This window comes from Oncorhynchus keta, unplaced genomic scaffold, assembly GCF_023373465.1.
Source record: "Oncorhynchus keta strain PuntledgeMale-10-30-2019 unplaced genomic scaffold, Oket_V2 Un_contig_19446_pilon_pilon, whole genome shotgun sequence".
Taxonomy (NCBI): domain Eukaryota; kingdom Metazoa; phylum Chordata; class Actinopteri; order Salmoniformes; family Salmonidae; genus Oncorhynchus; species Oncorhynchus keta.
In genome coordinates, this window is record NW_026281482.1 from 27,451 (window position 1) to 55,000 (window position 27,550).

At 46.0% G+C, this 27,550-nt stretch overlaps 1 protein-coding gene across 1 annotated transcript in view; it reads left to right on the forward strand.

The window, feature by feature from the left end:
- The window catches only part of LOC118382017 (copine-4), a 119,561-nt gene that overhangs the window by 14,105 nt on the left and 77,906 nt on the right, over positions 1 to 27,550 (forward strand). The window contains exons 2-3 of the mRNA XM_052504507.1: positions 24,131 to 24,310; positions 25,618 to 25,689. Of these exons, the coding sequence (XP_052360467.1) occupies positions 24,131 to 24,310; positions 25,618 to 25,689 (252 nt within the window). The remainder of the gene's footprint in view (positions 1 to 24,130; positions 24,311 to 25,617; positions 25,690 to 27,550) is intronic.

The window sequence follows — 27,550 nt, forward strand, 5'->3', positions numbered from 1 at the left end:
GAAATAATATTGAATTATATTATGTGATATGAATGAAATCAAACCCAGTGGCCACCAATGGGAGAAGTGAAGAGGAGGAACTGAGGAGAAATGTGGGATACTAATATGGGCTTGGTTGGTTATTTTGTGTGGGTCACGGACCTATGTTGAAGAAGGGAGAGAAAGATGAGAGACGTGAGAGAAAAATATATACACACCTCTCGCTCTCACCCTCCCTCTGCATCCGTTCCAGACAGCGTTGGAGCCTGGTTGGTCCCGCTGGGTTTCAGGGAGATTCCTCTGGGACAGTCGCTTGACATTTTTGGGCCTTCTGAAGTGCTTGCTGTAAAATCAGGTCTCTCTCCCTCCTCATATCAATGTTGGCACCATGGCAACACAACAATGAGGCTGAAGTGTTAGCGCGGTAGAGTCATTAAGCTTCACCGCACCAGAAGTACTCGGAAAAAGTGTATTTTTAGAGAGCAGCCTTTTAACAGGCTTGTCTGAGAAATGCAAATATCTGAGCTACTGTATGTTTGGGTGTTAACACGCGTGGTGGAATAACTTCTCTTGTCAAAGTAGACCCTCCTTTCTTTTCCCATATCTCCTCCTCTCCTCTCCTCCTCTCATCTCTCCCTCTCTTCATCTTAGACACCCTGCTCCTCCTCTCATCTCTCCCTCTCTTCATCTTAGACACCCTGCTCCTCCTCTCATCTCTCCCTCTCTTCATCTTAGACACCCTGCTCCTCCTCTCATCTCTCCCTCTCTTCATCTTAGACACCCTGCTCCTCCTCTCATCTCTCCCTCTCTTCATCTTAGAGACCCTGCTCCTCCTCTCATCTCTCCCTCTCTTCATCTTAGACACCTCCTGCTCCTCCTCTCCTCTCTCCCTCTCTTCATCTTAGACACCCTGCTCCTCCTCTCATCTCTCCCTCTCTTCATCTTAGACACCCTGCTCCTCCTCTCATCTCTCCCTCTCTTCATCTTAGACACCCTGCTCCTCCTCTCATCTCTCCCTCTCTTCATCTTAGAGACCCTGCTCCTCCTCTCCTCTCTCCCTCTCTTCATCTTAGACACCCTGCTCCTCCTCTCATCTCTCCCTCTCTTCATCTTAGACACCCTCTCATCTCCCTCTCTTCATCTCATCTCTCCTCTCATCTCTCTTCATCTTAGACACCCTGCTCCTCCTCTCATCTCTCCCTCTCTTCATCTTAGACACCCTGCTCCTCCTCTCATCTCTCCCTCTCTTCATCTTAGACACCCTGCTCCTCCTCTCCTCTCTCCCTCTCTTCATCTTAGACACCCTGCTCCTCCTCTCATCTCTCCCTCTCTTCATCTTAGACACCCTGCTCCTCCTCTCATCTCTCCCTCTCTTCATCTTAGACACCCTGCTCCTCCTCTCCTCTCTCCCTCTCTTCATCTTAGACACCCTGCTCCTCCTCTCATCTCTCCCTCTCTTCATCTTAGACACCCTGCTCCTCCTCTCATCTCTCCCTCTCTTCATCTTAGAGACCCTGCTCCTCCTCTCATCTCTCCCTCTCTTCATCTTAGACACCCTGCTCCTCCTCTCATCTCTCCCTCTCTTCATCTTAGAGACCCTGCTCCTCTCATCTCTCCCTCTCTTCATCTTAGAGACCCTGCTCCTCCTCTCATCTCTCCCTCTCTTCATCTTAGAGACCCTGCTCCTCCTCTCCTCTCTCTCCTCTCTTCATCTTAGACACCTCTCTCCTCCTCTCCCTCTCCTCTCTTCTCTCCTCTCCTCTCCTCTCCTCTCCTCTCCTCTCCTCCTCTCCTCTCCTCTCCTCTCCTCTCTTCATCTTAGACACCCTCTCCTCCTCTCTCATCACCCTCTTCCTCCTCCTCTCATCTTCCTTTCTCATCCTCTCTTCATCTTAGACACCCTGCTCCTCCTCTCTCTCTCCCTCTCTTCATCTTAGACACCCTGCTCCTCCTCTCATCTCTCCCTCTCTTCATCTTAGACACCTGCTCCTCCTCTCATCTCTCCCTCTCTTCATCTTAGACACCCTGCTCCTCCTCTCATCTCTCCCTCTCTTCATCTTAGACACCCTGCTCCTCCTCTCTCTCTCCTCTCTTCATCTTAGACACCCTGCTCCTCTCTCATCTCTCCCTCTCTTCATCTTTCCTGTCTCCTCCTCTCCTCTCTCCCTCTCTTCATCTTAGACACCCTCTCCTCCTCTCCTGTCTCTCTCATCATCTCCTCTCACTCTTCCTCTCTTCATCTTAGACACCCTCTCCTCTCTCATCTCTCTTCTTCTACCCTCTCCCCTCTCCTCCCCTCTTCATCTTAGAGACCCTGCTCCTCCTCCTCTCTCCCTCTCTTCATCTTCCTCACCCTGCTCCTCCTCCATCTCTCTCTCTTCATCTTCGTCCCTCTTCCTCTCCCCCCTCCATCTTCCCCTCTCCTCTCTACGCTCTCCTCCTCCCTCTCTCTTCATCTTAGACCCTGCTCTCCTCATCTCTCCTCTCTTCATCTTAGACTCCTCTCCTCCTCTCCTCCTCCTCATCTCTTCCTCTCTTCTTCCTCATCTTCATCTCTCCTCTCATCTCTCCTCTCTTCTCTTGCTCCTCCTCTCATCTCTCCTCTCATCTCTTCCTCTCTTCCTCTCTTCCTGTCTCCTCTCCATCTTTTCATCTGTTATCTAATCATGTTGAATATCCTCTCCTCTCCTTTGGTCTAGAGGGTGTATCATCTCTCCTCCTCTCTTCCTCTCATCTCTTCTCTCATCAGTTCCCCTCTCCTCTCTTCCTCCACCCTCTCCATCTTTTCCTCTGTTATCTAATCATGTTCAATCTCCTCTCCTCTCCTTTGGTCTAGAGGTTGTATAATCTCTCCTCCTCTCTTCCTCTCTCCTCTCCATATTTTCCTCTGTTATCTAATCATGCTCAATCTCCTCTCCTCTCCTTTGGTCTAGAGGGTGTATCATCTCTCCTCCTCTCATCTCTGCTCTCATCACTTCCTCTCTCATCTCTTCCTCTCTCCTCTCCATCTTTTCCTCTGTTATCTAATCATGCTCAATCTCTTCTCCTCTCCTTTGGTCTAGAGCAGGGGTGTCAAAGTCAAATGGACGGAGGGCCAAATAAAAATTTGCTACAAGCCGAGGGCCGGACTGTTCGAATGTTCATTGAAAAATTTTTAAATGACGCATATAGTCTAGTGAACCTAATTGAACCTACTGAAAACCTAACAAATATATTCCAATATGATCAGATAAATAAAGCAATATTTTCTTATGGCTCTGTCAGTAATCTTTAATTTTCAACAGACACAAAAGACAAATTTCCTTTATATAAAAATCCCCATAACATGAACATTAAATGAAAGAAACCGGTATTCAAGGCACCATCAGTAGCCTATATTTTCTATTTTAGCAAAAGTGGGCTAAATTTACTTCAAAGAAAAAAACAATAATAGCAATTTTCTATCATCCACTCAACTGAAATATTTTTAAAATATAATTGGATTGAAATACAATAAAATAAAGTGCAAAAATCTATTAATCAAAAACAACACTTTGTTTAAGGAGAAGTAACATGCAGTGAAAACAAATATTAAACTTTAACTTTTAAACTTGAACTGAGTAAAAACTCTAAATATGTGATTGCACAGTAATGTTCACTTGTTTGAGGTTGAGGGTGATACTTGGTGGTGTCCCATCTTTTCCACAAGTTCATCAATGTTAGTAAGGCTCTGAGCTGAGGAAATCCTCTCATCTGAGTGGAGGTGTTCATCAGTAAGTCGACTTCTGTGTGATGTTTTGTTCAAGTTCATCAAAGAAAACAGTTGTTCACACAGGTATGTGCTGCCAAACATAGACAACGTTTGAGCAGCCTGGATGCGCAGCTGGGGCATTGTGTCGGGGAGGAACGGGCGAACTCCCAGCACCCACTGCCGCATATTTTGCCCTCAGTGCATCATTGCATTGGAGGTCAATCAACTCCATTTGGAGGTTTGGTGGTGAGCTTTCCACGTCAACAGCAAATGGGTTACCGAGCAGTTCCAACCTGCTTTTTGTGCTTCAAAGTCAGCAAATCGGCGTCGAAAGTCAGCGGCAAGCATACCTATTTTATCAGCCAACTGTGCGCTCGGGAACGCACTGGTCCTCCCTTCTCTTTCATGGTCTGGCAGCTGGGAAAGTGGCTCAAATTTTCTTTCCGCATCTCGTCTCCCACAGAGTCAGTTTGGTTTTAAATGCCTTCACTGTACTGTACATATCAGAGATGACACGATCCCGACCCTGCAGCTGCAAGTTCATTGCATTCAGATGACTCGTAATGTCACACAGAAAAGCCATTTCACACAGAAACATTTCCTCTCGGAGTTGTGTTGTGTCTTTCCCTTTGCTGTCCAAGAACAGACAAATCTCCTCACGAAGCTCGAAACATCTTTGAAGCACCTTTCCCTGGCTTAGCAATCACACCTCTGTGTGATCAAATCACCATGCTCCGTTTCTAACTCCGTCAGAAATGCCTTGAACTGGCGGTGATTCAAACCTTTGGCTCTGATAAAGTTAACTGTGCGCGTGATGATGCTCATTACATGCTCCATTTTCAAGGCTTTACCGCACAACTGCTTCCTGGTGTATGATACAATGATAAGCTGTCAGCTCACCTGTCGCGTTTTCCTCTTGCATCTTTTCCCGTATCTTCGCCATCCAGTCCACTCCTGTGTCCACACTCGCAGGTGCTCCGTCGGTTGTCAAACCCCAAGTTTTTCCCAAGGCAGCTCCATCTCATTTACACATCTTGACACCTCTTCATACAAATCATGCCCCGTAGTTGTGCCATGCATAGGACGTAAAGCCAAAAACTCCTCTGTCACGCTTAGGCTGGAGTCCACTCCGCGGATGAAAATTGACAACTGGGCAATGTCAGAAATGTCGGTGCTCTCATCCACAGCCAAGGAATATGCAATGAAATCTTTTCCCTTTTTCACAAGCTGCTCTTTTAGATTGATGGACAACTGGTCTACTCTCTCGGCAATGGTGTTTCTGCTCAGACTCACATTTAAAAAGAGTTGCCTTTTTCTGGGCAAACTTCGTCACAAACTTTAATCATGCAGTTTTTGATGAAATCCCCTCCGTAAATGGCCGGGCTGATTTAGCGATCTCTTCTGCCAAAATAAAACTGGCCTTGACAGCAGCCTGGCCTTGTGATTTGGCTTTTGAACAGAGCCTGTCGAGATTTGAGGCCTCGTTTTAATTCCTCTGCCTTTTGTAGCCTTTGTTCCATGTCCATATTCTTGTTTTTGTCCGCGTGTTTCGTTTCATAATGTCGTCTCAGATTATACTCTTTCAGTACCGCCACACTTTCTCCACACAGAAGACACACAGGTTTTCCAGCTACCTCCGTGAACAAATACTCCGACTCCCACCTTGTTTGAAACCCCGGTTATCAGTGTCCACCTTCCGTTTTGCCATTTTTGATGGGTATCTGAAAGTTAATTTTACTGTGATGCTGACAACTGCTGTGCTCAATAAATATTGAAATGAAGCAGCCTACTGCTCGGTGCGTCACCGTTGCATTGTGGGAAATGTAGTATTGGTGCGTGTAAAAGATCTGCGGGCTGCCGGCTTGCTGCGGTCTCGGGCCGGTTCTAATAATAAATCAAGATCATCCCAGGGGCCGTAAAAAACCTTCTCTTTTTCCTCCGGATGTAATCATGCGGGCCTTGACTCTGACATATGTGGTCTAGAGGGTGTATCATCTCTCCTCCTCTCATCTCTCCTCTTATCACTTACTCTCTCCTCTCTCCTCTCCACCTTTTCCTCTGTTATCTAATCATGCTCAATCTCTTCTCCTCTCCTTTGGTCTAGAGGGTGTATCATCTCTCCTCCTCTCTTCCTCTCATCTCTCCTCTCATCACTTACTCTCTCCTCTCTCCTCTCCACCTTTTCCTCTGTTATCTAATCATGTTCAATCTCCTCTCCTCTCCTTTGGTCTAGAGCACATATGTCAGAGTCAATCTCCCGGGCACATCCGGCCTCGCGAGAAGGTTTTTCTCCCCTGGGATGATCTTGATTTATTATTAGAACCGGCCCGCATCAGCAAGCCGGCAGCCCGCAGATCTTTTACACGCACCAATACTACATTTCCCACAATGCAACGGTGACGCACCGAGCAGTAGGCTGCTTCATTTCAATATTTATTGGCACAGCAGTTGTCAGCATCACAGTAAAATTAACTTTCAGATACCCATCAAAAATGGCAAAACGGAAGGTGGACACTGAGAACCGGGGTTTCAAACAAGGTGGGAGTCGGAGTATTTGTTCACGGAGGTAGCTGGAAAACCTGTGTGTCTTCTGTGTGGAGAAAGTGTGGCGGTACTGAAAGAGTATAATCTGAGACGACATTATGAAACGAAACACGCGGACAAAAACAAGAATATGGACATGGAACAAAGGCTACAAAAGGCAGAGGAATTAAAAACGAGGCCTCAAATCTCGACAGGCTCTGTTCAAAAAGCCAAATCACAAGGCCAGGCTGCTGTCAAGGCCAGTTTTATTTTGGCAGAAGAGATCGCTAAATCAGCCCGGCCATTTACGGAGGGGATTTCATCAAAAACTGCATGATTAAAGTTTGTGACGAAGTTTGCCCAGAAAAAGGCAACTCTTTTAAAATGTGAGTCTGAGCAGAAACACCATTGCCGAGAGAGTAGACCAGTTGTCCATCAATCTAAAAGAGCAGCTTGTGAAAAAGGGAAAAGATTTCATTGCATATTCCTTGGCTGTGGATGAGAGCACCGACATTTCTGACATTGCCCAGTTGTCAATTTTCATCCGCGGAGTGGACTCCAGCCTAAGCGTGACAGAGGAGTTTTTGGCTTTACGTCCTATGCATGGCATAACTACGGGGCATGATTTGTATGAAGAGGTGTCAAGATGTGTAAATGAGATGGAGCTGCCTTGGGAAAAACTCGTGGGTTTGACAACCGACGGAGCACCTGCGATGTGTGGACACAGGAGCGGACTGGTGGCGAAGATACGGGAAAAGATGCAAGAGGAAAACGCGACAGGTGAGCTGACAGCTTATCATTGTATCATACACCAGGAAGCGTTGTGCGGTAAAGCCTTGAAAATGGAGCATGTAATGAGCATCATCACGCGCACAGTTAACTTTATCAGAGCCAAAGGTTTGAATCACCGCCAGTTCAAGGCATTTCTGACGGAGTTAGAAACGGAGCATGGTGATTTGCCTTATCACACAGAGGTGCGATGGCTAAGCCAGGGAAAGGTGCTTCAAAGATGTTTCCGAGCTTCGTGAGGAGATTTGTCTGTTCTTGGACAGCAAAGGGAAAGACACAACACAACTCCGAGACGAAATGTTTCTGTGTGAAATGGCTTTTCTGTGTGACATTACGAGTCATCTGAATGCAATGAACTTGCAGCTGCAGGGTCGGGATCGTGTCATCTCTGATATGTACAGTACAGTGAAGGCATTTAAAACCAAACTGACTCTGTGGGAGACGCAGATGCGGAAAGAAAATTTGAGCCACTTTCCCAGCTGCCAGACCATGAAAGAGAGCTCTCTACCAGTGCGTTCCCGAGCGCACAGTTGGCTGATAAAATAGGTATGCTTGCCGCTGACTTTCGATTGCCGATTTGCTGACTTTGAAGCACAAAAAAGCAGGTTGGAACTGCTCGGTAACCCATTTGCTGTTGACGTGGAAAGCTCACCACCAAACCTCCAAATGGAGTTGATTGACCTCCAATGCAATGATGCACTGAGGGCAAAATATGCGGCAGTGGGTGCTCGGAGTTCGCCCGTTTCCTCCCGACACAATGCCCCAGCTGCGCATCCAGGCTGCTCAAACGTTGTCTATGTTTGGCAGCACATACCTGTGTGAACAACTGTTTTCTTTGATGAACTTGAACAAAACATCACACAGAAGTCGACTTACTGCTGAACACCTCCACTCAATTCTGAGGATTTCCTCAGCTCAGAGCCTTCCCCGAACATTGATGAACTTGTGGAAAGATGGGACACCACCAAGTATCACCCTCAACCTCAAACAAGTGAACATTACTGTGCAATCACATATTTAGAGTTTTTACTCAGTTCAAGTTTAAAAGTTAAAGTTTAATATTTGTTTTCACTGCATGTTACTTCTCCTTAAACAAAGTGTTGTTTTTGATTAATAGATTTTTGCACTTTATTTTATTGTATTTCAATCCAATTATATTTTAAAAAATATTTCAGTTGAGTGGATGATAGAAAATTGCTATTATTGTTTTTTTCTTTGAAGTAAATTTAGCCCACTTTTGCTAAAATAGAAAATATAGGCTACTGATGGTGCCTTGAATACCGGTTTCTTTCATTTAATGTTCATGTTATGGGGATTTTTATATAAAGGAAATTTGTCTTTTGTGTCTGTTGAAAATTAAAGATTACTGACAGAGCCATAAGAAAATATTGCTTTATTTATCTGATCATATTGGAATATATTTGTTAGGTTTTCAGTAGGTTCCTTAGGTTCACTAGACTATATGCGTCATTTAAAATTTTTCAATGAACATTCGAACAGTCCGGCCCTTTTCGGCTCTGTTAGCTAATCATTTTTATTTGGCCCTCCGTCCATTTGACTTTGACACCCCTGGTCTAGAGGGTGTATCATCTCTCCTCTCATCCTCTCTCCTCTCCATCTTTTCCTCTGTTATCTAATCATATTCAATCTCCTCTCCTCTCCTTTGGTCTAGAGGGTGTAAGTAAAAAGATAGGAGTGCAATATTTTTAATGCTATGTTCCTATACTTTCCATTATTCTACTGGCTTTCAACCCAGAGGCTTTGTCCTATTGGTCTCTCTTGTATCTTCTTCCTGACCTGCATAATGGACCTGTTGCTCCAAGGTTCGTTCCCCCCTTCTCTGACTCAGCCATGGAGAATATGAATGCAACGGCCTTATAAACTGAGCACCATTAACTTAACCAAACACCTGATCAGAATCTGAAAGAAGGTGCACTGTGATCAACCAGATGTTCAACAGACTCACTAGATCTCCCCGTCAGTATGTTGGATGAAGTTCTGATAACAGGTGTTCATCCTGGCACTGTGGAGTCAGGAGGGGATCTTGTCATGTCTTCCTACTCTTTCTGTGCAATGTGGCATTCTGGGTAGGTGCCAGAGCTAGAGGATAAGGCAGATGTTGCTATGGTGACCAGGGAACATCTGTCTGGAGCTACTAAATGGGCTGGTGATGTTTTCACAACCTTTTCACCAGCCAGTGAGAGAGAGAGAGCCTGCTCTCAGGGAGAGATGGAGTGCAAAAGTGGCCCCTTTAGAAAATGTGTTTATTTTGTTCAATTAGGTACATTACAATTTTCCCTTTGTTAAATAAATGGTTTGCTTTCAAAGTCAGTGCAGTTGGACAGGTGTGGTCTGATGTCTAATACGTGGTACATTGGATCAAAGGGATTCACTGTGGAGGATCTAGAACACAGAGAGGCCTTTACTCGAGCCTTGTGCCACATGCCAGACCTCTAGATTCCCCTCTATAGGAGACACATGGCTATTACAAGAGGCTGACACAGAGAGGCCTTTACTCTAGCCTTGTGCCACATGCCAGACCTCTAGATTCCCCTCTATAGGAGACACATGGCTATTACAAGAGGCTGACACAGAGAGGCCTTTACTCTAGCCTTGTGCCACATGCCAGACCTCTAGATTCCCCTCTATAGGAGACACATGGCTATTACAAGAGGCTGACACAGAGAGGCCTTTACTCGAGCCTTGTGCCACATGCCAGACCTCTAGATTCCCCTCTATAGGAGACACATGGCTATTACAAGAGGCTGACACAGAGAGGCCTTTACTCTAGCCTTGTGCCACATGCCAGACCTCTAGATTCCCCTCTATAGGAGACACATGGCTATTACAAGAGGCTGACACAGAGGCCTTTACTCTAGCCTTGTGCCACATGCCAGACCTCTAGATTCCCCTCTATAGGAGACACATGGCTATTACAAGAGGCTGACACAGAGAGGCCTTTACTCGAGCCTTGTGCCACATGCCAGACCTCTAGATTCCCCTCTATAGGAGACACATGGCTATTACAAGAGGCTGACACAGAGAGGCCTTTACTCGAGCCTTGTGCCACATGCCAGACCTCTAGATTCCCCTCTATAGGAGACACATGGCTATTACAAGAGGCTGACACAGAGAGGCCTTTACTCGAGCCTTGTGCCACATGCCAGACCTCTAGATTCCCCTCTATAGGAGACACATGGCTATTACAAGAGGCTGACACAGAGAGGCCTTTACTCTAGCCTTGTGCCACATGCCAGACCTCTAGATTCCCCTCTATAGGAGACACATGGCTATTACAAGAGGCTGACACAGAGAGGCCTTTACTCTAGCCTTGTGCCACATGCCAGACCTCTAGATTCCCCTCTATAGGAGACACATGGCTATTACAAGAGGCTGACACAGAGAGGCCTTTACTCGAGCCTTGTGCCACATGCCAGACCTCTAGATTCCCCTCTATAGGAGACACATGGCTATTACAAGAGGCTGACACAGAGAGGCCTTTACTCTAGCCTTGTGCCACATGCCAGACCTCTAGATTCCCCTCTATAGGAGACACATGGCTATTACAAGAGGCTGACACAGAGAGGCCTTTACTCTAGCCTTGTGCCACATGCCAGACCTCTAGATTCCCCTCTATAGGAGACACATGGCTATTACAAGAGGCTGACACAGAGAGGCCTTTACTCGAGCCTTGTGCCACATGCCAGACCTCTAGATTCCCCTCTATAGGAGACACATGGCTATTACAAGAGGCTGACACAGAGAGGCCTTTACTCGAGCCTTGTGCCACATGCCAGACCTCTAGATTCCCCTCTATAGGAGACACATGGCTATTACAAGAGGCTGACACAGAGAGGCCTTTACTCGAGCCTTGTGCCACATGCCAGACCTCTAGATTCCCCTCTATAGGAGACACATGGCTATTACAAGAGGCTGACACAGAGGCCTTTACTCTAGCCTTGTGCCACATGCCAGACCTCTAGATTCCCCTCTATAGGAGACACATGGCTATTACAAGAGGCTGACACAGAGAGGCCTTTACTCTAGCCTTGTGCCACATGCCAGACCTCTAGATTCCCCTCTATAGGAGACACATGGCTATTACAAGAGGCTGACACAGAGAGGCCTTTACTCGAGGCTTGTGCCACATGCCAGACCTCTAGATTCCCCTCTATAGGAGACACATGGCTATTACAAGAGGCTGACACAGAGAGGCCTTTACTCTAGCCTTGTGCCACATGCCAGACCTCTAGATTCCCCTCTATAGGAGACACGTGGCTATTACAAGAGGCTGACACAGAGAGGCCTTTACTCTAGCCTTGTGCCACATGCCAGACCTCTAGATTCCCCTCTATAGGAGACACAGGGCTATTACAAGAGGCTGACACAGAGGCCTTTACTCTAGCCTTGTGCCACATGCCAGACCACTAGATTCCCCTCTATAGGAGACACATGGCTATTACAAGAGGCTACCTGTACTCTGACACAAGCTGGCACATGAAAAGGGCACAGGACAAAGCAGATAAATGACAGACGACTATTTGGTGTTGCCATTGTATTCCACCATCAGGGACCACATGATTTGAGACATAACACAATGAATCTTGAAAACAGAGCAGGGGACCCAATGTTGGCAGAAATAATTTATAGTACGAACACAGCATTGATCCCTTATGATATACAACTGAAAGGGAAACACAATTGAGTGACACATTCTTTGAAATGGCCATCATGAATCCAGTAAAATGCTGACTTCAGTTCAGTCTGACACGCAGAAACAGACTGATACCAACACAGCTACCATTTTGGACACATGAACCCAGATCAATGTAAACTGAGCAGTACCAGAGGGATTCCTTTTCTGGGGGTTTCACAGAACAGACAAATGGGGTTGATTCAATTCAAGTGCATTTCTCCCTGAGTAGCAGCTTGCTCTTTGTCTGTTCTTCTACTATAGATCCTTCTATTGTTCTCTGTCTTACTGTCTGTTAGATCCTTCTATTGTTCTCTGTCTTACTGTCTGTTAGATCCTTCTATTGTTCTCTGTCTTACTGCCTGTTAGGTCCTTCTATTGTTCTCTGTCTTACTGTCTGTTAGATCCTTCTATTGTTCTCTGTCTTACTGTCTGTTAGGTCCTTCTATTGTTCTCTGTCTTACTGTCTGTTAGGTCCTTCTATTGTTCTCTGTCTTACTGCCTGTTAGATCCTTCTATTGTCCTCTGTCTTACTGCCTGTTAGGTCCTTCTATTGTCCTCTGTCTTACTGCCTGTTAGGTCCTTCTATTGTCCTCTGTCTTACTGCCTGTTAGGTCCTTCTATTGTCCTCTGTCTTACTGCCTGTTAGATCCTTCTATTGTCCTCTGTCTTACTGCCTGTTAGGTCCTTCTATTGTCCTCTGTCTTACTGCCTGTTAGGTCCTTCTATTGTTCTCTGTCTTACTGCCTGTTAGGTTCTTCTATTGTCCTCTGTCTTACTGCCTGTTAGATCCTTCTATTGTTCTCTGTCTTACTGCCTGTTAGATCCTTCTATTGTCCTCTGTCTTAATGCCTGTTAGGTCCTTCTATTGTTCTCTGTCTTACTGCCTGTTAGATCCTTCTATTGTCCTCTGTCTTACTGTCTGTTAGGTCCTTCTATTGTTCTCTGTCTTACTGCCTGTTAGATCCTTATATTGTCCCCTGTCTTACTGCCTGTTAGGTCCTTCTATTGTTTTTTGTCTTACTGCCTGTTAGGTCCTTCTATTGTTCTCTATCTTACTGCCTGTTAGATCCTTCTATTGTTCTCTGTCTGACTGCCTGTTAGATCCTTCTATTGTTCTCTGTCTTACTGCCTGTTAGGTCTGTTAGTCTGGCACAAGATCTCAATACATCTACTTAACAGCCAGATGGCACTGACAAGAAAGACCTCTCAGCAGCCAATTTAAGCCTGCCTGAAGCTAAATTGCTGAACCAAAAAAAACGCAACATTACAATAGATATCATTATTTCTGCATTGTCCTTCTCCCCTCAGACTAACACTATCAGAATATACCAGTGGCAGTCGGTGCCATTTAAGATGAGGGAGGACAATATATATTTTATTAGCATGGCCTTATTTCTATTGTAGCATATTGGATTTTATTTTAATTAAGCAAGTCAGTAAAGAACAAATTCTTATTTTCAATGACAGCCTAGGAACAGTGGGTAAATGCCTTGTTCAGGCAGAATATTTTTTTTTACCTTGTCAGCTCTGGGATTTGATCTTGCAACCTTTCAGTTACAAGTCCAACCCTGTAACCACTTGGCTACCTGCTGCCTGTCATTCACATTCCATTCACATTTACATTACATTTACATTTAAGTCATTTAGCAGACGCTCTTATCCAGAGCGACTTACAAATTGGTGCATACACCTTATGACAACCAGTGGAACAGCCACTTGCATCTAAATCTTGTTGGGGGAGAAGGGGGGTGACAAGGATTACTTACCCTTACTTACCCTATCCTAGGTATTCCTTGAAGAGGTGGGGTTTCAGGTGTCTCCGGAAGGTGGTGATTGACTCCGCTGTCCTGGCGTCGTGAGGAGTTTGTTCCACCATTGGGGGGCCAGAGCAGCGAACAGTTTTGACTGGGCTGAGCGGGAACTGTACTTCCTCAGTGGTAGGGAGGCGAGCAGGCCAGAGGTGGATGAACGCAGTGCCCTTGTTTGGGTGTAGGGCCTGATCAGAGCCTGGAGGTACTGAGGTGCCGTTCCCCTCACAGCTCCGTAGGCGAGCACCATGGTCTTGTAGCGGATGCGAGCTTCAACTGGAAGCCAGTGGAGAGAGCGGAGGAGCGGGGTGACGTGAGAGAACTTGGGAAGGTTGAACACCAGACGGGCTGCGGCGTTCTGGATGAGTTGTAGGGGTTTAATGGCACAGGCAGGGAGCCCAGCCAACAGCGAGTTGCAGTAATCAAGACGGGAGATGACAAGTGCCTGGATTAGGACCTGCGCCGCTTCCTGTGTGAGGCAGGGTCGTACTCTGCGGATGTTGTAGAGCATGAACCTACAGGAACGGGACACCGCCTTGATGTTAGTTGAGAACGTCAGGGTGTTGTCCAGGATCACGCCAAGGTTCTTAGCGCTCTGGGAGGAGGACACAATGGAGTTGTCAACCGTGATGGCGAGATCATGGAACGGGCAGTCCTTCCCGGGAGGAAGAGGAGCTCCGTCTTGCTGAGGTTCAGCTTGAGGTGGTGATCCGTCATCCACACTGATATGTCTGCCAGACATGCAGAGATGCGATTCGCCACCTGGTCATCAGAAGGGGGAAAGGAGAAGATTAATTGTGTGTCGTCTGCATAGCAATGATAGGAGAGACCATGTGAGGTTATGACAGAGCCAAGTGACTTGGTGTATAGCGAGAATAAGAGAGGGCCTAGAACAGAGCCCTGGGGACACCAGTGGTGAGAGCGCGTGGTGAGGAGACAGATTCTCGCCACGCCACCTGGTAGGAGCGACCTGTCAGGTAGGACGCAATCCAAGCGTGGGCCGCGCCGGGAGATGCCCAACTCGGAGAGGGTGGAGAGGAGGATCTGATGGTTCACAGTATCGAAGGCAGCCGATAGGTCTAGAAGGATGAGAGCAGAGGAGAGAGAGTTAGCTTTAGCAGTGCGGAGCGCCTCCGTGATACAGAGAAGAGCAGTCTCAGTTGAATGACTAGTCTTGAAACCTGACTGATTTGGATCAAGAAGGTCATTCTGAGAGAGATAGCGGTAGAGCTGGCCAAGGACGGCACGCTCAAGAGTTTTGGAGAGAAAAGAGAGAAGGGATACTGGTCTGTAGTTGTTGACATCGGAGGGATCGAGTGTAGGTTTTTTCAGAAGGGGTGCAACTCTCGCTCTCTTGAAGACGGGAGGGACGTAGCCAGCGGTCAGGGATGAGTTGATGAGCGAGGTGAGGTAAGGGAGAAGGTCTCCGGAAATGGTCTGGAGAAGAGAGGAGGGGATAGGGTCAAGCGGGCAGGTTGTTGGGCGGCCGGCCGTCACAAGACGCGAGATTTCATCTGGAGAGAGAGGGGAGAAAGAGGTCAGAGCATAGGGTAGGGCAGTGTGAGCAGAACCAGCGGTGTCGTTTGACTTAGCAAACGAGGATCGGATGTCATCGACCTTCTTTTCAAAATGGTTGACGAAGTCATCTGCAGAGAGGGAGGAGGGAGGGGGGGGATTCAGGAGGGAGGAGAAGGTGGCAAAGAGCTTCCTAGGGTTAGAGGCAGATGCTTGGAATTTAGAATGGTAGAAAGTGGCTTTAGCAGCAGAGACAGAGGAGGAAAATGTAGAGAGGAGGGAGTGAAAGGATGCCAGGTCCGCAGGGAGGCGAGTTTTCCTCCATTTCCGCTCGGCTGCCCGGAGCCCTGTTCTGTGAGCTCGCAATGAGTCGTCGAGCCACGGAGGCGGGAGGGGAGGACCGAGCCGGCCTGGAGGATAGGGGACATAGGGAGTCAAAGGATGCAGTAAGGGAGGAGAGGAGGGTTGAGGAGGCAGAATCAGGAGATAGGTTGGAGAAAGTTTGAGCAGAGGGAAGAGAAGATAGGATGGAAGAGGAGAGAGTAGCGGGGGAGAGAGAGCGAAGGTTGGGACGGCGCGATACCATCCGAGTAGGGGCAGTGTGGGAAGTGTTGGATGAGAGCGAGAGGGAAAAGGATACAAGGTAGTGGTCGGAGACTTGGAGGGGAGTTGCAATGAGGTTAGTGGAAGAACAGCATCTAGTAAAGATGAGGTCAAGCGTATTGCCTGCCTTGTGAGTAGGGGGAAGGTGAGAGGGTGAGGTCAAAAGAGGAGAGGAGTGGAAAGAAGGAGGCAGAGAGGAATGAGTCAAAGGTAGACGTGGGGAGGTTAAAGTCGCCCAGAACTGTGAGAGGTGAGCCGTCCTCAGGAAAGGAGCTTATCAAGGCATCAAGCTCATTGATGAACTCTCCGAGGAACCTGGAGGGCGATAAATGATAAGGATGTTAAGCTTGAAAGGGCTGGTAACTGTGACAGCATGGAATTCAAAGGAGGCAATAGACAGATGGGTAAGGGGAGAAAAGAGAAAGACCACTTGGGAGAGATGAGGATCCCGGTGCCACCACCCCGCTGACCAGAAGCTCTCGGGGTGTGCGAGAACACGTGGGCGGACGAGGAGAGAGCAGTAGGAGTAGCAGTGTTATCTGTGGTGATCCATGTTTCCGTCAGTGCCAAGAAGTCAAGGGACTGGAGGGAGGCATAGGCTGAGATGAACTCTGCCTTGTTGGCCGCAGATTGGCAGTTCCAGAGGCTACCAGAGACCTGGAACTCCACGTGGGTCGTACGCGCTGGGACCACCAGGTTAGGGTGGTCGCGGCCACGCGGTGTGGAGCGTTTGTATGGTCTGTGCAGAGAGGAGAGAACAGGGATAGACAGACACATAGTTGACAGGCTACAGAAAAGGCTACGCTAATGCAAGGAAATTGGAATGACAAGCTGACTACACGTCTCGAATGTTCAGAAAGTTAAGTTTACGTAGCAAGAATCTTATTGACTAAAATGATTAAAATGATACAGTACTGCTAAAGTAGGCTAGCTGGCAGTAGCTGCGTTGTTGGCACTACACTAATCAAGTCGTTCCGTTGAGTGTAATAATTCTACAGTGCTGCTATTCGGGGGCTAGCTGGCTAGCTAGCAGTGTTGTTTACGTTACGTTGAGTTAAAAGAACGACAATAGCTGGCTAGCTAACCTAGGAAATCGGTCTAGACTACACAATTATCTTTGAAACAAAGACGGCTATGTAGCTAGCTACGATCAAACAAATCAAACCGTTGTACTGTAATGAAATGAAAATGTGATACTCCCTGACCGGTGATTGAATTCGAAACAAAATGTGATACTACCTGTGAATGCGACCGGGTTGTTGAGTTCTATTCAGTAGACGTTGGCTAGCTGTTAGCTGTTGGCTAGCTAGCAGAGTCTCCTACGTTAAGGACGACAAATAGCTGGCTAGCGAACCTCAGTGAATTAAGATAATCACTCCAAGGCTACACACACTAAACTACACAATTATCTTGGAAACAAAGACAGCTATGTAGCTAGCTAACACTGAACTAATCAAGTCGTACAGTTGAGTGAATAGCACTACAGTGATGCTAATCTGTGTGCGTTAGCTAGCGTTGCTAGCTCCTGGGCGAATAGCAGTGAAGGCTACGTTAGGGCGACGAAATACGAAATACGATAATTATGCAATTATCTCTGATACAAGGACGGCTATGTAGCTAGCTAAGAAGAATGGCTAAGATTATGTAGCTAGCTAACAGTAAACTAATCAAGTCGTACAGTTGAGTGAATAGCACTACAGTGATGCTAATCTGTGTGCGTTAGCTAGCGTTAGCTAGCTCCTGGGCGAATAGCAGTGAAGGCTACGTTAGGGCGACGAAATACGATAATTATGCAATTATCTCTCATACAAGGACGGCTATGTAGCTAGCTAAGAAGAATTGCTAAGATTAGACAAATCAACCGTTGTACTATAATGAAATGTAATGAAAAAGTTATACAACCTGCAGAGCGAAGTGCGAATGCGACCGCTCGCTCCAACCGGAACCGAATTCACCCAGCTCAATGTAACAGCGATAGGGTTTAGGCTACTACATGATGCTCTAATTATCCCCATACTCATCGTGAGGTTGATACAACCTAGCCTATGAAAGTTTTCAAGTGCAAAGGTTGCAAGAAATTTGAGTAATTGGATGACAGACAGAGACACATTAAATACCTCCTTGCACACTCTTGCCTTCATCTAGCGGATCTAGGGTGTTGTAATTAGTCCAACAGTTGCAAACAACAGTTTCCTTTGGACAGATTCAAGTATGTTTATCCCCATTTTGTTCCGTTTAATATATTTTTCAACAGAATTAATATACCACTGATCGGATGCAAATGTAACCGGTGCAGAACCGTTGTGTTGGTTGATTGACACTATAGACGTGGACTTTGGAGATCAGGTAGTTTTAATTAAGCAGAACTCACTCTCTGCATCCTGCATCTGCATCAAAAGGAAATAAAACATTTGTAGAGCACATCTGTTCTGAGAATCGCCTCTTTCTACAACAGATGCACAATAGGAGGGACTGGGATCATTCGAGGAGCTAGCCATCGTTCACACATACAATAGCCTGCTAATACCTTAGCTAGCTATTAACCACATGTTGAATTCAGAATGTTGATATCATCATAAAAAGTACAATTACAAGTGCATCTTAACAATACCATCCACTTATGAGTAACCTCTAAATATACATCATTATTCATGAACAAAACACTGTGTGTATGACTTTGTACTTAAAAGAATCTAACTTTTCTGAAGACAGAAAAAGCGTGCCTACCTCTCTTAGTGCATCAAAATGATCTGAGCACGAGCACAAAACATAAGTTCACACTCCCCTTCTCCCAGGATGCATAATAACAAATCAACACATTAATATATGAACCTGGTGAAATTCACATAGTACTTTAACAACTGTTACACAAACACATTTCACTCCCATATTTATTTATTTGACCTTTATTTAACTAGGCAAGTCAGTTAAGAACAAATTCTTATTTTCAATGACAGCCTAGGAACAGTGGGTTAACTGCCTTGTTCGGGGGAAGAACAACAGATTTTTTTTACCTTGTCAGCTCTGGGATTTGATCTTGCAACCTCTCGGTTACTAGTCCAACACTCTGACAAACTAGGCTACCTGCCTGCCCCATATACAAACAGCATGATCATTTTGATCGTTGGATAATTCCTTCTCACATCTGACGCTCTCTCCTTCTCTCACATTTCCCTTGCTTGTGGACTTCAGTGCACAACACTAGCCTATGAAAGTTTTCTGTGACTAGGCAAAAAAAACATTCCAAGCTAAACCTTCATATCATAACTGCTACACACAGCCTACATCGTTATCACCTATTTAGCTAATGTCAAGTCAACATAGCTAGTTGTAAAACCAACAGCATGCAAACAATCATGCTGTACAGTGTCAAGCAGTTTTAGTTACACCAGCAAACCCCGGTGGAAATAAATTAATTAAACCTAAAAAGCTTACCTTGACTTGCAAGAGTTCCAGTATTGGATAGCATAGCCACTAGCTAACATAGCATCCCTTTGTTTGAGCCGGGTGTTTGAGTAGGTTAACCTAGCTAGCTGCATTTGCTAGGTATGTGAAAGTGAACGTTAAAATAAATATGAAATATAGTTTACTCATCTGTCTCTCTTTCTCGCTCTCTTCGATTATAATCACAGCCATATATATTCCCCCTAAGCAGACACATCAATGGCTCTGAACAAACTTTATTTGACTCTTTGCAAACTGGAAACCACATATCCTGAGGCTGCATTCATTGTAGCTGGGGATTTTACAAGTGCTAATCTGAAAACAAGACTCCCTAAATTGTATCAGCATCTAAATGCGTAACCAGGTCTGGTAAAACACTTGGATCATTGACTATTCTAACTTATAATAATATAAGGCCCCTGCCCCGCCCTCCTTTCCGGAAAAGCTGACCACGACTCATTTTGTTGCTCCCTGCCTACAGACAGAAGCTAAAACAAGAAGAACCCCTGCGCTCAGGTCTGTTCAGTGCTGGTCCGACCAATCTGATTCCACGCTCCAAGACTGCTTCCAGAACGTGGACTGGGATATGTTCCGCACTTTTCATCCAACAACAATATTGACCTATCCGCTGATTCAGTGAGCAGTTCATTAGAACGTGCATTGAAGATGTTCGTTCCCATCCCAGGATGATTAAAACATTCCCAAACCAGAAACCGTGGATTGATGGCAGCATTTGCGTGAAACTGAAACGCAAACAACTGCTTTTAACCAGGGCAAGGTGACCGGAAACATGACCGAATACAAACAGTGTAGCTATTCCCTCCGCAAGGCAATCAAACAAGCTAAGCTTCAGTATAGAGACAAAGTAGAGTCGCAATTCAACGGCTCAGACACAAGAGGTATGTGGCAGGGTCTATAGTCAATCACGGATTACAAAAGAAACCAGCCCTTGTCACGGACCAGGATGTCTTGCTCCAAGGCAGACTAAATAACTTTTTTGACTGAGGAAATACAGTGCCACTGACATGGCTAAACCAAAACATGCAGACTCTCCTTCACTGCAGCCGACTTTAGTAAAACATTTAGCTAATGTCAACCCTCGCAAGGCTGCAGGAAAAGACGGCATCCCCAGCTGCGCCCTCAGAGCATGTGCAGACCAGCTGGCTGGTGTGTTTACGGACATATTCAATCAATCCTTATCCCAGTCTGCTGTTCCCACATTCAATTAAGGGCCACCATTGTTCCTGTTCCCAAGAAAGCTAAGGTAACTGAGCTAAACGACTATTGTAGCACTCCTTCCGTCATCATGAAGTGCTTTGAGAAACTAGTCAAGGACCATATCACCTCCACCCTACCTGATGTAACAGATGTGAAATGGCTAGCTAGTTAGCGGTGGTGCACGCTAAATAGCATTTCAATCGGTGACATCACTTGCTCTAAGACCTTGAAGTAGTGGTTCCCCTTTGCTCTGCAAGGGCCGTGGCTTTTGTGGACTCTTTGCAAACTGGGAAACCACATGTGGGTGACTGCATTGATGTGTGCAGAGGGTCCCTGGTTAACCCGGGTATGGAAAAGGGGACTCTAAAGTTATACTGTTACACTGACACCCTAAACCTTGGACTCCAATTTGCTTACTGCCCAAATAGGTCCACAGACGATGCAATCTCAACCACACTGCACACTGCCCTAACCCATCTAGACAAGAGGAATACCTTTGTGAGAATGCTGTTCATCGACTACAGCTCTGCATTTAACACCATAGTACCCTCCAAACTCGTCATGGGTCTCGACCCCGCCCTGTGCAACTGGGTACTGGACTTCCTGACGGTCCGCCCCAGGTGGTGAGGGTAGGTAACAAAATCTCCACCCGCTGATCCTCAACACTGGGGCCCCACAAGGGTACATTCTGAGCCCTCTGCTGTACTCCCTGTTCGGCCACGACTGCGTGGCCATGCACGCATCCAACTCAATCATCAAGTTTGCGGACGACACTACAGTGGTAGGCTTGATTACCAACCATGACGAGACAGCCTACAGGGAGGAGGTGAGGGCCCTCGGATTGTGGTGTCAGGAAAATAACCTCACACTCAACGTCAACAAAACAAAGGAGATGATTGTGGCTTTCAGGAAACAGCAGAGGAGCACCCCCTATCCATATCGATGGGACAGTAGTGGAGAGGGTAGTACATTTTATGTTCCTCGGCGTACACATCACAGACAAACTGAATTGGTCCACCCACACCGACAGCATTGTGAAGAAGGCGCAGCATCGCCTCTTCAACCTCAGGAGGCTGAAGAAATTTGGCTTGTCACCAAAAGCTCTCACAAACTTCGATGAAGAAGGCTGCACAGTACTGTCTTTTATCGATGGCGGTTATGATATCGTTTAGTACCTTGAGCGTAGCTGAGGTGCACCCATGACCAGCTCGGAAACCAGATTGAATAGTGGAGAAGGTACGGTGGGATTCGAAATGGTTGGTGATCTGTTTATTAACTTGACTTTCAAAGATTTTTAGAAAGGCAGGGCAGGATAGATATACAGTGGGGAGAACAAGTATTTGATTCACTGCCGATTTTGCAGGTTTTCCTACTTACAAAGCATGTACAGTGCCTTGCGAAAGTATTCGGCCCCCTTGAACTTTGCGACCTTTTGCCACATTTCAGGCTTCAAACATAAAGATATAAAACTGTGTTTTTTTGTGAAGAATCGACAACAAGTGGGACACAATCATGAAGTGGAACGACATTTATTGGATATTTAAAACTTTTTTAACAAATCAAAAACTGAAAAATTGGGCGTGCAAAATTATTCAGCCCCCATAAGTTAATACTTTGTAGCGCCACCTTTTGCTGCGATTACAGCTGTAAGTCGCTTGGTGTATGTCTCTATCAGTTTTGCACATCGAGAGACTGAAATTTTTTCCCATTCCTCCTTGCAAAACAGCTCGAGCTCAGTGAGGTTGGATGGAGGGCATTTGTGAACAGCAGTTTTCAGTTCTTTCCACAGATTCTCGATTGGATTCAGGTCTGGGCTTTGACTTGGCCATTCTAACACCTGGATATGTTTATTTTTGAACCATTCATTGTCTTGTTGGAAGACAAATCTCCGTCCCAGTCTCAGGTCTTTTGCAGACTCCATCAGGTTTTCTTCCAGAATGGTCCTGTATTTGGCTCCATCCATCTTCCCATCAATTTTAACCATCTTCCCTGTCCCTGCTGAAGAAAAGCAGGCCCAAACCATGATGCTGCCACCACCATGTTTGACAGTGGGGATGGTGTGTTCAGGGTGATGAGCTGTGTTGCTTTTACGCCAAACATAACGTTTTGCATTGTTGCCAAAAAGTTCAATTTTGGTTTCATCTGACCAGAGCACCTTCTTCCACATGTTTGGTGTGTCTCCCAGGTGGCTTGTGGCAAACTTTAAACAACACTTTTTATGGATATCTTTAAGAAATGGCTTTCTTCTTGCCACTCTTCCATCAAGGTCAGATTTGTGCAATATACGACTGATTGTTGTCCTATGGACAGAGTCTCCCACCTCAGCTGTAGATATCTGCAGTTCATCCAGAGTGATCATGGGCCTCTTGGCTGCATCTCTGATCAGTCTTCTCCTTGTATGAGCTGAAAGTTTAGAGGGACGGCCAGGTCTTGGTAGATTTGCAGTGGTCTGATACTCCTTCCATTTCAATAGTATCGCTTGCACAGTGCTCCTTGGGATGTTTAAAGCTTGGGAAATCTTTTTGTATCCAAATCCGGCTTTAAACTTCTTCAAAACAGTATCTCGGACCTGCCTGGTGTGTTCCTTGTTCTTCATGATGCTCTCTGCGCTTTTAACGGACCTCTGAGACTATCACAGTGCAGGTGCATTTATACGGAGACTTGATTACACACAGGTGGATTGTATTTATCATCATTAGTCATTTAGGTCAACATTGGATCATTCAGAGATCCTCACTGAACTTCTGGAGAGAGTTTGCTGCACTGAAAGTAAAGGGGCTGAATAATTTTGCACGCCCAATTTTTCAGTTTTTGATTTGTTAAAAAAGTTTGAAATATCCAATAAATGTCGTTCCACTTCATGATTGTGTCCCACTTGTTGTTGATTCTTCACAAAAAAATACAGTTTTATATCTTTATGTTTGAAGCCTGAAATGTGGCAAAAGGTCGCAAAGTTCAAGGGGGCCGAATACTTTCGCAAGGCACTGTAGATGTCTGTAATTTTTATCATAGGTACACTTCAACTGTGAGAGACGGAATCTAAAACAAAATTCAGAAAATCACATTGTATGCTTTTTAAGTAATTCATTTGCATTTTATTGCATGACATAAGTATTTGATCACCTACCAACCAGTAAGAATTCCGGGTCCGTAGGTTTTGTTTTGGAGTAAATGTATACAGAGGAGGGGGAAGCAAGCTGTCCTCCGTCTACACCATGGTGCTACCCTACAGAGTGCTGTTGAGGCTACTGTAGACCTTCATTGCAAACAGTGTATTTTAATTAATTATTTGGTATTTTAATTAAATATTTAGTTTAGTTTTATCTTAAAGTGATAACTTTTTAGATGTTTCACTATTTTATTTATTTCTGAAATTCAATGAGGATGATGGTCCTCCAATGGAATAAACCCACTGGGGTCTCCTCCCTCCCTCCCTCCCTCCCTCCCTCCCTCCCTCCCCCTCCCTCCCTCCCTCCCTCCCTCCCTCCCTCCCTCCCTCCCTCCCTCCCTCCCTCCCTCTCTCTCTCTCTCTCTCTCTCTCTCTCTCCCTCTCTTTCCCTCCCTCCCTCCCTCCCTCCCTCCCTCCCTCCCTCTCCTCTCTCCTCTCTCCTCCCTCCCTCCCTCCCTCCCTCCCTCCCCCTCCCTCCCTCCCTCTCCTCTCTCTCTCTCTCTCTCTCTCTCTCTCTCTCTCTCCTCTCTCTCTCCCTCTCCCTCCCTCCCTCCCTCCCTCTCTCTCTCTCTCTCTCTCGCTCTCCCTCTCTCTCTCTCTCCCTCCCTCCCCCTCTCCCTCCCTCCCTCCCTCCCTCCCTCTCTCTCTCTCTGCAGGTTGACAGGACAGAGGTGATCCGTAGCTCTATAAGCCCCACCTTTTCTAAAGTCTTCACCGTGGACTTCTACTTTGAGGAAGTACAGCGGCTACGTTACGAGCTCTATGACATCAGCAGCAATCACAACGGCATCAAGGAGGCTGACTTTCTGGGGGCCATGGAGTGCACACTGGGACAGGTGTGTTCTCACGGCAACGCCACACTAACTCCGACACGCTATCTCTGACACAAAGCTAAGTGCTAATGCTGGACCGAGCTGAACTTAGAGACCATTAAAAGCAGTTAGCAGAGGCTTTTTAGTAGACCCAGTGAGACTGTTTACTCAAGAAAGACAACACCTACCTCTCACCCTCCCTCTCTGCACGGGTCATTTCCTGTAACGTAAAAAAACAAGCAAGTTAAGTGGTTTAGTGGCAGTTGGTCGGGCAGTGTAGCGTGTTTTTATATCAACCCTTTTCACCGGCAAAAAGGAGCTCTCTCTCTCTGTAATGTTTGCATACAGTCAGTCTCCAGTAAAATGACATGCCACGTGCAAATAGCGATAAGGCACGTAATGAAATAATCCTCCAGACTTTCATTAAGAGTGTTTTGCGACATGCAGCTGTCGGCTGAAACAGTTGGCGTCCGGTACTCTCTGGTATTATTGTGTGTCTATGCCAACAGTAAATGATTCTTCCCCACCACTGCTGACACATGGTTCATAGGTCCTGCTATCTTCATCTAGTTGTACTGAGGAATTCTCCAGAAACTAATTTCATGTGTTATGAACTCCAGTATTTATTTTGAGTTTGATCCAAGTTTCAAAGTACCACTCTCTGCCTCCCTCTCTCCCCTTTCTCTCTCTCTCTCTCTCTCTCTCTCTCTCTCTCTCTCTCTCTCTCTCTCTCTCTCTCTGTCTTTTCCTCTAACTCCTGGGAGATGTTCACATGGATGAGCTGTTCATTTTTCCCACTCTGTTGTGTCTACAGGAGACGGTGGGACTGTGGGTACATCTCAATGCAAATAAGAGGCATCATTTAGAAACATCTTATATTGTGAATAGGATTCGCCAAGGGGTTTTACTGTATTTCTACAGTTTTACTTCATATTTTATTCTCAAAATCATCCAATAGACCTACTGTACCATGCAAAAATTCCAGCATTGAGAATTTACTGAGAGGGCTTTGAACCTTTACAAAGACTCTCACATTGCATCTTAATTGCATAATGTGGAAAGCCTCACAGCATCCAATTATTTTATGGCATCTTTCCAGCATGTGTTTACGGCAAAACGTCTCGTCAGAACTCCCCAACCTCACCCTATACAACCACACTCTCTTTTCCTTCAGACATTTGTGCAAAACTCTTCATTTTTTTCTTTCTTTCTTTTTGACTGCCGGCGATTCCCTCGTCCCAGTTTCCCCCCTCTGGTTCTCCTGAGTTGCTGTGTTGTTGATGTGAGGCACTGAGTCAGGGGAGTCTCACCTCTTATCTCTCTCCAAACAGATTGTGTCCCAAAGGAAGCTCACCAAACCACTGCTCAAACAGGGCAGCACAGTGAGCAAGTCCTTCATCATGGTAAGGCCCCTGTCTGTCACCTAGCTCCCCCTCTCTCTCTAGCTGTCTGTCTGTCTGTCTGTCTGTCTGTCTGTCTGTCTGTCTGTCTGTCTGTCTGTCTGTCTGTCTGTCTGTCTGTCTGTCTGTCTGTCTGTGTCTAAAGCACAGCAAAGGTAACTAAACTTAATGACTATCACCCCATAGCACTCAACTCTGTCATCACGAATTGCTTTGAGAGACTAGTCAAGGATAATTTCACCTCTACCTTACCTACCACCCTAGACCTACTTCAATTTGCTTACTGCCCCAATAGATCCACAGACGATGCAATCGCCATCACTCTGCACACTGCCCTATCCAATCTGGACAAGAGGAATACCTATGTAAGAATGCTGTTTATTGACTACAGCTCAGCATCCAACACCATAGTACCCTCCAAGCTTGTCCTTAAGCTTGAGGCCCTGGTCTGAAACCCGTCCTGTGCAACTGGGTCCTGAACTTCCTGACGGGCCGCCCCCAGGTGGTGAGGGTAGGAAACATCACCTCCACTCCGCTGATCCTCAACAAGGGTGGAGTGCGTGCTCAGCCCCTCCTGTACTCCTGTTCACCCATGACTGCATGGCCAAGCACGCATCCAACTCAATCATCAAGTTTGTAGACAACACAACACTAGTAGGCTTAATTACCAACAATGATGAGACAGTACAGGGAGGAGGTGTGGACTATGGGAGTGTGGTGCCTGGAAAACAACCTCTCACTCAACATCAACAAAACAAAGGAGATGATCATGGACTTCAGGAAACAACAGAGGGTGCACCCCCTATCTACATCGACGGGACAGCAGTGGAGAATGTGGAAAGCTTCAAGTTCCTTGGCGTACACATCACTGACAAACTGAAATGGACCACCCACACAGACAGCATCGTGAAGAAGGCACAGCAGCGCCTCTTCAACCTCAGGAGGCTAAAGAAATGTGTCTTGTCACCTAAAACCCTCACAAACCTTTACAGATGCACAATTGACAGCATCCAGTTGGGCTGTATCAACGCTTGGTATGGCAACTGCACCGTCCGCAACCGCAAGGCTCTCCAGAGGGTGGTGCGGTCTGCCCAACGCATCACCGGGGGCAAACTACCCTCCCTCCAGGACACCTACGGCACCCGATGTCACAGGAAGGCCAAAAAGATCATCAATGACATCAACCACCCGAGCCACTGCCTGTTCACCCCGCTATCATCCAGAAGGCGAGGTCAGTACAGGTGCATCAAAGCGGAGACCGAGAGACTGAAAAACAGCTTCTATCTCAAGGCCATCAGACTGTTAAACAGCCATCACTAGCACATTAGAGGCTGCTGCCTATAGTTATAGACTAGAAATCACTGGCCACTTTAAGGAATGGAACACTAATAATGTTTACATATCTGGCATTACTCATCTCATTTGTAGATATTGTATTCTATACTATTCTACGGCATCTCATTCACTTAATAATGGTTACATTTTAACTTGCATTATTCATCTCATATGTATATATTGTATTCTATACTATTCTACTGGATCTTAGTCCGTTCCTCTCTGACATCGCTCGTCTGTATGTATATAGTCTTAATTCATTCCATGTGTGTGTATTGGGTATATGTTGTGTAATTTGTTATATATTACTTGTTATATATTACTGCACTATCGGAGCTAGAAGCACAAGCATTTCGCTACACCCTCAATAACATCTTCTAATCAGGTGTCTGTGACCAATACAATTGGATTTGATTTGATTTGAGAAGCCTACCACCAAGTCTAAATTCAAAAGTGACCAGACAAACTTTCATTCAGATACGGGAGTTATTTATGACACTTTCTGGGTTTGGTGTAGAGTAGCATCTGA